At 48.5% G+C, this 14,200-nt stretch overlaps 1 protein-coding gene across 3 annotated transcripts in view; it reads right to left on the reverse strand.

Moving 5' to 3' along the window:
- Positions 1 to 4,924: 4,924 nt before the first annotated feature.
- LOC105472124 (signal transducer and activator of transcription 5B) overlaps positions 4,925 to 14,200 on the reverse strand; it is a 91,170-nt gene continuing 81,894 nt past the window's right edge. For all 3 annotated transcript variants that reach the window (XM_071083170.1, XM_071083169.1, XM_071083171.1), the window contains 4 exons: positions 13,402 to 13,572; positions 8,470 to 8,521; positions 8,050 to 8,157; positions 4,925 to 7,576 (listed from right to left, as the gene is read on the reverse strand). In XM_071083170.1, coding sequence (XP_070939271.1) covers positions 7,450 to 7,576; positions 8,050 to 8,157; positions 8,470 to 8,521; positions 13,402 to 13,572 — 458 coding nt within the window. In that variant the 3' untranslated portion in view covers positions 4,925 to 7,449. The remainder of the gene's footprint in view (positions 7,577 to 8,049; positions 8,158 to 8,469; positions 8,522 to 13,401; positions 13,573 to 14,200) is intronic.

The raw sequence follows: 14,200 nt of genomic DNA on the forward strand, positions 1-14,200 counted from the left end.
AAGGAGGAGCTGGAGGAGGGGGGTGCTCTTAAAGGGGCAGGTTGCCTACGGGACTGCCGGTCAGGTGCTAGCCCAAGTTGGCAGTTCGGGGAGTTAGGGCCAGACTAGTATGGTCCTGCAGGTGAAGGAACAGAAAGGTGTGTGTGGGAAAGAGCGACATTAAGTCACTTGAGCTGAGAGAGGGGCAAACTTTACCTTCATGCAGGCTCAAGCTTGAGAACTCTTAAAACCCCAACGCGGCTGGGCACGGTGGCTCACGCCTGTAATCCCAGCACTTTGGGAGGCCGAGATGGGTGGATCATCTGAGGTCAGGAGTTTGACACCAGCCTGACCAACATGGTGAAACCCCATCTCTACTAAAAATACAAAATTAGCCAGAAGTGGTGGCACATGCCTGTAATCTCAGCTACTTGGGAGACTGAGGCAGGAGAATCGCTTGAACCGGGAGGCAGAGGTGCCACCACGCCTGGCTAATTTTTGTATTTTTAGTAGAGACGGGGTTTCACCATGTTGGCCAGGCTGGTCTCAAACTCTTGACCTCATGTGATCCACCCTCCTCGGCCTCCCAAAGTGCTGGGATTACAGGTGTGAGCCACCATGCCCAGCCAGTCACATACAGTTTATCTTAACTGTATGTGGTTATTGGGTGACCATCTGCGTTAGCTTACTGGCTTTATCCCAAGGAAAATTACAAACTTTTTTTTTTTTTTTGCAGAGTTTTGCTCGTTGCCCAGGCTGGAGTGCAATGGCACGATCTCAGCTCACTGCAACCTCCACCTCCCAGATTCAAGCAATTCTCCTGCCTCAGCCTCCCGAGTAGCTGGGATTACAGGTGTGCATCATCACACCCAGCTAATCTTTTGTATTTTTAGTAGAGACGGGGTTTCACCATGTTGGCCAGGCTGGTCTCAAACTCCTGACTTCAAGTGATCCACCTGCCTCGGCCTCCCAAAGTGCTGGGATTACAGGCGTGAGCCACTGCACCCAGCCGGTCACATATAGTTTATTTTAACTTTACCTGGTTATTGGGTGACCATCTGTGTTAGCCTTATTGCCTTCTCCCCAAGGAAAATTACAAACTTTTTTTTTTTTTTTTTTTTTTTGAGACGGAGTCTCGCTCTGTCGCCGAGGCTGGAGTGCAGTGGTGCAAACTCGGTCGGCTCACTGCAAGCTCCGCCTCCTGGGTTCACGCCATTCTCCTGCCTCAGCCTCCTGAGTAGCTGGGACTACAGGTGCCCACCACCACGCCCGGCTAATTTTTTTGTATTTTTAGTAGAGACGGGGCTTCACCACGTTAGCCAGGATGGTCTCTCAATCTCCTGATCTCGTGATCCACCCGCCTTGGCCTCCCAAAGTGCTGGGACTACAGGTGTGAGCCACCGTGCCCGGCCTGTTTTTTGTTTTTGAGACAGGGTCTTGCTCTGTTGCCTAGGCTGGAGTGCAGTGGTGTGATCATAGCTCACTGCAACCTCAACCTCCTGGGCTCAAGCCATCCTCCTGTCTCAGCCTCCCGAGGGGCTGGAACTACAGGCACGCACCACTACACTCAGCTAATTTTATTTTTTGTTGAGACAGGACCTCCCCATGTTGCCCAGGCTAGTGTGTTCTTGACCTAGGTTCTCAAAACACTAAAACCACTCCCTTCCTCCCCTCACTTGCCCCTGGATAACTTTGAGAAGAGAGCTACTACTTGCTGAATACCTCTCTTCTCTTCACAGCTGAGCTTCTTTCAACAGGTGTGTTCTCACTCTCTGGCTCACTCACCTCACTTTTACGTTTCTTCTTGCTGAGATCTTGCATTTGCTTTTATTATTTATTTAGAGACAGGGTCTCCCTCTGTTGTCCAGGCTGGAGTTCAGTGACCTGGTCACAGCTCATTGCAACCTTGAATTCCTGGGATCAAGTGATCCTCCCACCCTAGCCTCTGAGTGGCCAGGACTACAGGCATGTGCCACCACACCCAGCTAATTAAAAAAATTTTTTTTTGTAGAGACAGGGGGTCTCACTATGTTGCCCAGACTGGTCAGGAACTCCCGGTCTCAGCAGTCCTCCTACCTTAGCCTTCCGAAGTGCTGGAATTACAGATGTGAGGCACTAGGCCTGGCCCAATAACAACTTTATTAGATATAATTCACATACCATACAAATCACCCAGTTAGTGTACAATTCAAGATCTAGTAGATCCAGAGATATGTGCAACCAACACCAGAGACAATTTTATAACATTTTCATTACCTCAAAAATAAACCCTGCGGAGTCTCTCTGAGCCTACTCTGCCTCGGGAGACTGCCCAATTTGGTAAATAAAATAAAATAAAATAAAATAAAATACCCCAAACATGGGCTGGGCGTGGTGGCTCACACCTATAATCCCAGAACTTTGGGAGGCTGAAGCAGGTGAATCACCTGAGGTCAGGAGTTCAAGACCAGCCTGGCCAACATGGCAAAACTCTGTCTCTACTAAAAATACAAAAATTAGTTGGGCGTGGTGGCGGGCACCTATAATCCCAGCTACTTGGGAGGCTGAGGCAGGAGAATCGCTTGAAACTGGGAGGCGGAGATTGTAGTGAGCCGAGATGGCACCACTGCACGCCAGCCTGGGAGACAGAGTGAGACTCTACCTCAAGAAAAACAAACAAACAAAACCCCCCAAAAAACCCAAAGCCTGTATCCTTTCACTATTACCTCCAAACTCCTTCCCAGCCTCTAGGCAACCTCAAATTTACTTTGTCTCCATAGATTTGCCTATCCTAGACATTTCCTACAAATGGCATCATATAATATGTGGTCTTTTGTACTTGACTTTTCTTTTTCCTCACTCTGTCACCCAGGCTGGAGTGCAGTAGCATGACCACAGCTACAGTGATCCTCCCACCTCAGCCTCCTGAGTAGGTGGGACTACAGGGGTGCACCACCACGTCCAGCTACTTTTTGTATCTTTTTGTAGAGATGGGGTTTCACTGGGTTGTCCAGGCTGGTCTTGAACTGCTGCACTCCAGTGATCCCTCGCCTCAGCCTCCCAAAGTGCTGAAATCCCAGCCGTGAGCCACTGTGCCCGGCCTGGTTTCTTTCATCTAGCATGATGTTGATGTTGTCAAGGTTCATCCATGTAGTCCTGTGTGTCAGCACTTCACTCCTTTTTATGGCTGTACATTCCATTGTACAGATATACCATAATACATTTTGTTTATTCATCAGTTGATGGGCATTTGGGTTGTTTGTTTCTGCCCTTTGGCTATTACGCATGATGCTGTTATGAACATTTATCAGTGTTTCTGTAAATATATGTTCTCATTGTTCTTATGTAGATACATACAAGTGGAATGGCTGGGTCTTTTTTTTTTTTTTTTTTTTTGAGACAAGAGTCTCGCTCTGTCGCCCAGGCTGGAGTGCAGTGGCGCAATCTCGACTCACTGCAAGCTCCGCCTCCCGGGTTCACGCCATTCTCCTGCCTCAGCCTCCTGAGTAGCTGGGACTACAGGCGCCCGCCACCGCGCCCGGCTAATTTTTTGTATTTTTAGTAGAAACGGGGTTTCACCGTGGTCTCGATCTCCTGACCTTGTGATCCGCCCGCCTCGGCCTCCCAAAGTGCTGGGATTACAGGCGTGAGCCACCGCGCCCGGCCAGCTGGGTCTTTTTTTTTGAGACAAGAGTCTTGCTCTGTCGCCCAGGCTGGAGGGCAATGGCGTGATCTTGGCTCACTGCAATCTCTGCCTCCCGGGTTCAAGCGATTCTCCTGCCTCAGCCTCCTGAGTAGCTGGGATTACAGGTGCGTGCCACCACACCCGGCTAATTTTTTTGTATTTTTAGTAGAGACGGGGTTTCACCATGTTGGCTAGGCTGGTCTCGAACTCATGACCTCAGGTGATCCACCCACCTCGGCCTCCCGAAATGCTGGGATTACAGGCGTGAGCCACCGTGCCCGGCTCTATTTGTTCCTTAAGAGTCAGCTCCAGGCTGGGCATGGTGGCTTACGCCTGTAATCCCAGCATTTTGGGAGGCCAACGCGGGTAGATCACCTGAGGTCGTGAGTTTGAGACCAGCCTGGTCAACATGGTGAAACCCCATCTCTGCTGAAAACACAAAAATTAGCCAGGAGTGGTGGCGCCTGTAATCCCAGCTGCTCAATTAAAACAAAACAAAACAAAACAAAAAAACTTTGAGTTGCGCAGTGTCCTTCCTGCATGTTCTTTTGCATGACTTTGGGATGCCTTGATTGCAGCAGGAACTGATACCCTAGCATAATCAGTTGTGGTAGCTGCCTTTCTCCAACTATGAGCCTCTGCCGAGAAGGAACCATTTCTCATCCCACACACAATGCTGAACTCAGGGTCAGATACTCTAAATGTGCTGAATCTCAAGGACAAGCTTTCGGCTGGGCGCGGTGGCTCACATCTGAGTGCCTCCCAGCACTTCAGGAGGCCGAGGTGGGTGGATCACAAGGTCAGGAGATCGAGACCATCCTGGTTAACACGGTGAAACCTCGTCTCTACTAAAAAATACAAAAAAATTAGCCAGGCGTGGTGGCGGGCGCTTGTAGTTCCAGCTACTCGGGAGGCTGAGGCAGGAGAATGGTGTGAAGCCAGGAGGCGGAGCTTGCAGTGAGCCAAGATCACGCTACTGCACTCCAGCCTGTGTGGCAGCTGGAAAAAAGAGAGAAAAGAAAAAAGGACAAGCTTTCTGGAGTCAGGAGGCAAGAAGATGAGACCATCATTCTAATTTTCAAAACATCACATGAGCAGGAAGGTATGAAAGGCCCCATCTGCCATCAGAGCTAATGATGTGCCCTCTGAGGCTGCCAACTCCCAACCACCCAACCAGTTCCCTTTTTCAGGGTCACGCTGATGATTTGAAACTTATCCCTGTGTTCAAGCTGCCCTCCCTTGGCACGTGACAGAAAAAAGTAAAAACAGGACTCAATACCATCCCTTCAGAGGAAGCCTTTATTGTAACATAAAATACACAACTTTGTGACTGCCCCAAATTGTACACAATACTTTTTTTGGGTGGCTAAATAACTAATCTGCCTTGACACTAAAATATGTATCTGAAATAATTTCACAAAGTTTTAAAAAGAAAAATTATAAAAAGTATACTTTCATTTTAAGTTATATTCATTTTGGTCTCTCCCTACCCCCTAGAAAAACCCTGCACATCCCACACACGGAGCTGAAACCTTTGAGGACTTGTGTGTCTGGGAGTGGGTGAGAGGCTGATGGGGTCAAGACACACCACTACCTTTTCTTGTGATTTGCAGGAACAGGGAGGAGAGAGAAGATAGAACGCAGAGAGCGAGCACACCTTTCATCAAAAATCTCTACTCTCCAGGCACAGCCTCAGTAACACCGAGGACAGCTCACAACTGGAACTGGACAAGCAGGGGAACCCCACGCTCAGGGAAGCCACACTCATCAGCTCTCTTCCTCCCCAACCCAGTGCCAACTGCAAAGTGAGCTCGAAGCGGCCCGGGACGGCCTGGCTGCTCTGTCCTCAGCAGGCCCTGGGGTGGGTCCACTCCCAACCTGAAAGTGTATCAAGTCTGACCCCCCACCAGGGTTGCTGGAACAGACAGCGAGGTCTCAGAGGCAGGTGTTGGTGAAGCATCTCTGGGTGACGGGCAGGGAGGGGCTCTTTGAGCCTAGGTCCCTGAATAGGCAGGCTCTCCTTCTCACCCTTCCCCAATGCGCCCATCCTCATGGTTGGAATTTTCATCAAATCTTGAGGGGTAGGGAGGGACTGAGTGGGATGTGGGTAGCCTGCTCCTCAAAGGCAGAGAGACTCTACTGCCTGGCATAGAAAAATAAATCAGTGTATGAAACCAAGCCAAGGCAAACGGCAGCTTTAAAAAAGTCATCTTCCAATAAATAATTTACTATAGAGGAATATTTTTCTTTAACAGTAAAACACTGATAAATTCAGAAGTTATTTTTGTAAAAAAAATATCTGTTTATTTACTCTCATGTATAAAAATAAGGTTTTTGGGGCCATCCTCTCCTGGGGGTGCTCATGCCCTTCTTTTGGAGAGGGGGCCGAGGGGTGACCTTTTAGGCCTTACCCGTAAGCTATTTTAATACACCTGCTCACCCCCGCTTCCCCCACTGCCTGCTGTAGCCCATTCCTTCCTTCTGGTGTAAAGCTACAGAAGAAGTCGTGGAACAAAATTATACCGAGGCTTTTGTTTTGTTTTGTTTTTATACTTTCATCAAACTCCCCAGCAAACCTGCTGACTGCATTTCCTCACGTTACCAACACCCGCCAGGACCCCACAGCAGGGTGACCCGCTGAGCAAGCTGGCCTAGGTTCAGCCCACACTGCTGCCACCTACTCTTCAAGACATCAGGTGTGAACAGAGAATGGGAATGAGGTGACCTGGGTTCGAATGACCCAGGGCCCAATGCACAAGAGAGAATTTTGATGTCAAATCAGGGTGGGAAGGGGAAAACAAAAAAGATCCAACTTAGAAACAGAAACATGATTCAACATTTGCAAAAAGCATTATTAATAAGCCTGAAGAACACCTCCGACTGTGCATCCGCTGGCTCAGAGAAAGGCTGGGCAGCCGGAACAGCACCTTCCTGGGTAACCAGGCAACAGTCTCAGCGCCCAGGAGTCAGGGCTGTGTGCTCCACTCTGGCCAGAACACAAACGGCGTTGGCACTGTAAGCTCTCAGTTACATGGCCCTCTTTTCTCTCCTCTATTTCTCCAAACATGTGTGCACACCCAGAGGAACTGAGTGGCAATTCCAGGGTGCGGGCAGGCAGGAGGGGAGAAAGCACAAAGAGAGAATGTTAAGATGAGCTAAGTGTTATGTGAAAAGCCACCGCCCATCCGAAAGCCTGTGACTTCCCTTGCCCCAACAATCTTTGTAGGTTGCCCCCTTTCCCATTCCTACTCAAGAACACAGGGGTAGGGGAGAGGGAAGGCTCTCTTTGTCAAAAAGCAGTTATCTACATTTCAGAAGAAAAGCAGAGACAATCACGGTTATATATCAATTGCTTGGCAGACAGAGTGACGAAGACTCACTGGCGCACACGTGCTTTCTCCTCCCTTTGTCCGTCTCTTACTCAAACAACCACATGTCAAAGTCCAGCCACTCTTAAGACACATGGCCAACTTCCAGGCTTCACGAAACTCACTGCCTTTTTGCACAAAGTAAAAACCACCAGAGCCTCCGTCTGTGGCCTCTTTGCTACAACTAAACTCTTGGACAGTGAGAGGGAGAAACACCATAATGTGCAAACACACACACACGCGCACACACACACAAACACATACTCGCACTCCCTTTGCTGGTGCCACCATGCACAGAAACACTAAGGTCACAACTAGTATTAACACTTCACATTATGAGTATTGTTTCCAAAGAGAAGCGATTCATGGAATTAAAACATCCACAAGAGTGATTCCTCTGGTGAGGATGAAGAAGCTGAAGACGGAGAGGTCGCGGGGTCACGACTGTGCGTGTGGGATCCACTGACTGTCCATTGGCCGGCCCAGGAGCTCCTCCACACGCCGTGCCACGTCCATTGTGTCCTCCAGATCGAAATCCCCATCGGTGTCAAGGACTGAATCAGGGCTTGGGAGGGAAAGAGGGATGAAGGGAGGGGGAAAGGCTGTGAGAGACCACCCCAAGCTCCACAGGCCACCAGGGGAGCAGTCTGAGCCAGCCTATGCCCTCAGCCTGGGGCATCATGGGAAAAGAATGACCATTCGAACAGCTGGCTACACAGCAACTCAGACTGAAATGCCCTCCCCAGTTACCTCTCACAACGGCTGTCCAGACACAGCACAACTCCACTCAGTCCTTAGAGCAAGAAAAATCTCCATTTTGAGAGAGGGGAACAGATGACATTTGCCCAACCCAACTCTAAACCACCAATCACTTCTGGTCAAATCTCTCCCTCCCAAAGGCCAGAGCCCGGGCCAGGGCTGCCTGGTCTCAGATCTAGAGGAGCTCTGGATTCCTTTGCCCACCAGCCCTCCAGGGGTCCAGCCTGGGGCCAAGCCCCCAGTTCTTCCCCTGTGGACCCCAACAAGAACGCCACCTACTTCTGTGGGTACATGTTATAGTGAGCCTGGGGGCACACAGCTGGGGAGGGGGCCTGGTCCATGTACGTGGCGCTGCCGCTCCCGGCATCTGCAGATGCGTTCACAAACCTGCAGAAGGAAGAGAACAGCTTCAGCCACCAGGGAGGCCGGGGCAGCTGACGGGGAGGGGACCGAGGGGCATGTTTGTCTTTCTCGGGGTGTAGAAGGACAAAGTGCCCACTTGGCCCTGGAGCTCCAGCTACAGGAGTGGGCACTCGGGTACTGGCACAGCGTGACCAAGCCCAGGTCCCTCCCCAGGGCTGAGACAGGTTTCCTGGGGGAGCAGAAAGCTGGGCCCAGGATCAGGGTGGGAGGCAGGAGGCAGGGTCTGGGGAAGGAGGAAAGAGGCAGAAGGAGGGCCAGAGCCACCTGGCCACTTACTCAGGGACCACTTGCTTGATCTGTGGCTTCACGTATCCATCAACGGCTTTAGCTGCCAAGGGGAGAACGTGGTGAATCAAAGTGCTCAAGTGAAATAAAAATGTGATCTTCCTTATGAATCACATCTTTTCTTAGGACAGAACACAACCACCTAACTTATCTAAGGATATGACACAAGCCCTTAATATTTCTTTTTTGTTTTGTTTTTTGAAACAGTCTCACTCTGCCATCCAGGCTGGAGTACAGTGGTGCAATCTCGGTTCACTGCAGCCTCTGCCTCCCAGGTTCAAATGATTCTCATGCCTCAGCCTCCTGAGTAGCTGGATTACAGATGCACCACCACACTTTGGCTAATATTTGTATTTTTAGTAGAGACGGGGTTCCACCATGCTGCCCAGGCTGTTTTCTAACTCCTGACCTCAACTGATCTGCCCACCTTGGCCCCGCAAAGTGCTGGGATTACAGGCGTGAGCCACTGCACTTGGCCAAGCATTTAATATTTCAATCTGTTAGGAAGACCTGGTAAAGGAGAAGGTCAGCACTAAAACTGAAATTCAAGATGTCTTCCAAATTGGCTTGGATGTTTCAATAAATTCTTCAAACCACGGAAACTATGTACTTCAATACAAATCTAAGTCAAGCACTAATTGCGTACTAATTAAAAAAAAAATACCTTGAAAAGCTTAAAGTCCAAGATGCAGCAGAGAGACAGGATTTGCTCTACCTGACCCAGGGGATAAAATCAGGACCAGGAGGGGCAGGTCCTAAGAGGACAAATGTTCAGCCATGTAGGGAAGAATGTTCTAAGTAGAACTGCCCAGAAGAGAAATGATTTATCTTAGGAAGGACTGATTTCCTTGTCACTGGAGGTTTTCTTTTTTTTCTTTTTTGACAGAGTCTCGCTCTGTTGCCCACGCTGGAGTGCAGTGGTGCGATCTCAGCTCACTGCAACCTCCACCTCCTGGGTTCAAGCGATTCTTGTGCTTCAGTCTCCCGAGTGGCTGGGATTACAGGTGCGTGACACCAAGCCCAGCTAATTTTTGTATTTTTGGTAGAGATAGGGTTTCTTCATGTTGGTCAGGTCTCAAACCCCTGACCTCAAGTGATCCACCGTTTTGGCCTCCCAAAGTGCTGGGATTACAGGTGTGAGCCACGGTGCCTGACCATCATTGGAGGTTTTCAAGCAGAAGGTGCATATGCACTGGTCAGGGATCCTATGGAAAGGCCTAGGCACTGGAGAGCCACTGATCTGACCTGATGATGTCTGAGGTTCCTCTAACTCTGAGTGTCTAGTCTTTCAGGGAAGGGAAGGCTACTTTTCCCAGCACGTGCACGCTTCTTCACGCCTGGTGCTTCCGCATTTGGGGTACTTTGATGTCACTAGTCCCAGTGAGTGATGTTGGTGCCAAGAATGCGATGTGTCCTTTGCTTCCCACAGAATCCCCACTGGGATGTGGCAGATGAGCAGATAAACCTGCACATGATCTGGTCGACCAGTTACCTTTTCAGAAGGCTGACTATGGAAATCCAGGTAAGCAGGTAGTAAGAATGTGATATCTGACATGGGAGAATGAAGTCTTGTTTCTGGGTATGTGAATACAGGAATCAGTACAATGTTAATTATACTAGGCAAGGACGATCCCACTATGATTACAGGACAAAGAGCTTGTCATTTAAGTAGCCCAAGAGGGTGAAATGCTGCAGGGTTCACCAATTGCTTGTTACCCTAATCTTCTTCTTCCAGGGCTTCCAGTGTCAGGAGCGACCTTTTCATAATACCTCATGTTTTTTTTGTGCTTTACAGTGTGTAGAGAATTTTATAGATTGGCTAAGAAGCTAAAAACCAAAGAAATGCTGCCAGAAATAGGACTTTTTTTTTCTGAAACAGGATCTTACTCTGTCATATATGCTACAGTACAATGGCACAATCATAGCTCATTGCAGCCTCTAATTCCTGGGCTCAACCAATCCTCCAGCCTCTGCCTTCTGAGTAGCTGGGACTACAGGCATGTGCCACCAAGCGCAGCTCACTTTCATTTTTGTAGATATGGAGTCTCACTATGTTGCCCAGGCTGGTCTCAAACTCCTAGGCTCAAGCAATCCTCCTTCCTTGGCCTACTAAAGTGCTGGAATTACAGGCATGAGACACTGTGCCCAGGCCCAAATTATAAGCATCTTAAATAACGAACATGTAACTCACCATAATACAATGGGACTGTAGGCAATCATCAAAATGATGTTGGAAGATTACATTTACTGAGCTGCAACTCTGCACAGGATATATATATTTTTTGCGGCAGTCTTGCTCTGTTCCCAGGCTAGAGTGCAGTGGCGTGATCTCGGCTCACTGCAACCTCCGCCTCCCGGGTTCAAGCGATTCTCTTGCCTCAGCCTCCTGAGTAGTGGGATTACGGGTGTCTGCCACCACACCCGGCTAATTTTTGTATTTTTTTTAGTAGAGACGAGGTTTCACCATGTTGGTCAGGCTGGTCTCGAACTCCTGACCTCAAGTGATCTGCCTGCCTCGGCCTCCCAAAGTGCTGGGATTACAGGCGTAAGCCACCATGCCCAGCTACCTAGGATATATTTCCAAGTGAAAAAAATAAAAAGTCACAAAAAATTATATATAGTATGGTCCAAACCCCAACCTTTTACCCTGAACTCCAAGGCTGGAGTGCTCTGACCTTAGCTCTTACCACTTATCTTCCCTGCTGAACAGGCTCCAGCCTCCCTGGCCCTCCTGAGGCTTTCCAGACATGCCCATTCTCAACCCAGGATTTTTGTACTTGTTCTCTTGGCATAGAATGTTTTTTCTCTAGATCTTTGTATGGCTAGCTTCCTCACTTCATTTATGACTATTCAAATATCACATCCTGGCTGGGTACAGACTCACGCCTATAATCCCAGAAACTTGGGGGACTAAGGAAGGAGCACTGCTTGAGCCCAGGAATTTGAGACCAGTCTGGGAAACATAGCAAGACCCCAGATCTATAAAAATAAAATAATTAACCAGGATTGGTGGTGCATGCCTGTAGTCCCAACTATGTGGGAGGCTCAGGTGGGGGGATCCCTTGAGCCTAGCAGTTGGAGACTGCAGTGAGCAATGTACTCCAGCCTGGGCAACAAAGTGAGACCCTGTCTCAAAAACAAAAACAAAAACAAAAAAAACATGTTCTCAGAGAAACCCCCTTTGACCACTCTAGTAAAATAACACCTCCATTCTCCTCCCTGCCACTTCTCTATCCCTCTACCTTGCTTTGTCTTCAGAGCGCCCATCACTAAATGAATACATTTGTGTTTTGTTTGTTTGTTTTTGAGACAGAGTCTCACTCTGTTGCCCAAGCTGGAGTGCAGTGGCATAATCTCGGCTCACTGCAACCTCCCCCTCCCTGGTTCAAGTGATTCTCCTGCCTCAGCCTCCCAAGTAGCTGGAATTACAGGCACCCGCCACCACACCCAGCTACTTTTCGTATTTTTAGTAGAGATGGGGTTTCACCACATTGGCCAGGCTGGTTTCAAACTCCTGACCTTGGGTGATCTACCTGCCTCAGCCTCCCAAAAGGCTGGGATTACAGGCATGAGCCACTGTGCCTGGCCTGAATATATGTTTCCTTGTTTATGGTCTTCATTCTCCTGCTAGATTTAACCTCCAAACAGGAACTTCAAACATCAGGTGATGCAATGTATAATACATACCTGTTTAGAGAGTGCAAGAATAGTCACTAAATCATCCATAGAGGTTAATCTCTAGATGAGAGATGTTGTGTGGTATCTGTTTTTTTGTTTTTGTTTTTGAGACGGAGTTTCACTCTTGTTGCCTAGCCTGGAGTGCAACAGCACGATCTCAGCTCACTGTAACCTCCACCTCCTAGGTTCAGCCTCCCAAAGTGCTGGGATTATAGGAGTGAACCACCACGCCTGACTTTCTTTCTTTTTTTTTTTTTTTTTGATCCTGAGTCTCACTCTATTGCCCAGGCTGGAGTGCAGTGGCACAGTCTCAGCTCACTGCGATCTCCACTCTCCGGGTTCAAGTGATTCTCATGCCTCAGCCTCCCGAGTAGCTGCGATTACAGGTACCCGCCACCACACCTAATTTTTGTATTTTTTTTTTTTTTTTTTTTTTTTTGAGACGGAGTCTCGCTCTGTCGCCCAGGCTGGAGTGCAGTGGCCGGATCTCAGCTCACTGCAAGCTCTGCCTCCCGGGTTTACGCCATTCTCCTGCCTCAGCCTCCTGAGTAGCTGGGACTACAGGCGCCCGCCACCTCGCCCGGCTAGTTTTTTGTATTTTTAGTAGAGACGGGGTTTCACCGTGTTAGCCAGGATGGTCTCGATCTCCTGACCTTGTGATCCGCCCGTCTCGGCCTCCCAAAGTGCTGGGATTACAGGCTTGAGCCACCGCGCCCGGCCAATTTTTGTATTTTTTATAGAAATGAGGTTTCACCATGTTGGCCAGGCTGGTCTGGAACTCCTGACCTCAAATGATCCGCCTGCCTTGGTCTCCCAAAGTGCTGGGATTACAGGCATGACCCACCGTACCTGGCCTGTTTTCTTTTTCATGCCTTTATGCGTCTTCTGAAAATTTTGTAATAAATATGTAATACTTCTAAACTCAGAAAGCAATAAAACTATCTCTGGCATGAAAAACAAAATTTTACCTCTCTAATTTTGTTTGATCTAAGTTTGTATTAAAAAGAATGTTTTCTTCAATTTGGTATTTGGGATTAGTGGCAGATGTGTTTTCTGTACGACTGAAGAATCCAGCCCAGGGTTTACATCTGCCCTGGAAAATGCTCAAACTGCTCTCACTGAATGGTAATTGTGTGGGTTTTCATGCAAGAGAGATAACACACACACACACACACACACGCACGCACGCACACAGGCACGCGCACACACACACACAAAATCAAATCAGAATGCGAACACTGTTACCAGTAGCAGACTCGCAGGGAACTGGTGTGTAGTATTTGGAGTATACTTCATCTTTCGGCCGATCAGGAAACACGTAGATAAGGTAATTCAAGTCTCCCAAGCGGTCGGCTAGGGACCGAATGGAGAAGTCTCTGGTGGTAAAAGGCATCAGATTCCAAAACATTCTTTCCTCTAGATCAATAAACAGAACAATCACATTCTAAACATGATTTCTGAATAGGAAATCTTAAAACCCAAACATACTATAAATTCAAACTTGCCATTATAATGGCTCCAATAGAAATCTCCATTTAAAAATAACCATGGGTTACAGGTGAAGTATTTTTATTCATTTATTTATTTACTTATTTTGAGATGGAGTCTTGCTCTGTTACCAGGCTGGAGTGCAGTGGTGTGATCTTGGCTCACTGCAACCTCCGACTCCCTGGTTCAGGCAATTCTCCTGCCTTAGCCTCCCAAGTAGTTGGGATTACAGGCACGTGCCACCACACCCAGCTAATTTTGTATTTTTAGTAGAGATGGAGTTTCACTATGTTGGCCCGGCCTGAAATATTTTTAAAAGCCATGGGTAGGGGCCAGGCATGGTGGCTCACATCTGTAATCTCACACTTTTGGAGGCCTGGACAGGTGGATCACCTGAGGTTAGGAGTTTGAGACCAGCCTGGCCAACATGATGAAACCCCGTCTCCACTAAAAATACAAAAATCAGCCAATTGTGGTGGCGCTCTTCTGTAGTCCCAGGTACTATGCTGAGGCGGGAGGATGGCTTGAGGCTGGGAGGTGGAGATTACAGTGAGCT

Source organism: Macaca nemestrina, chromosome 17, assembly GCF_043159975.1.
Source record: "Macaca nemestrina isolate mMacNem1 chromosome 17, mMacNem.hap1, whole genome shotgun sequence".
Taxonomy (NCBI): domain Eukaryota; kingdom Metazoa; phylum Chordata; class Mammalia; order Primates; family Cercopithecidae; genus Macaca; species Macaca nemestrina.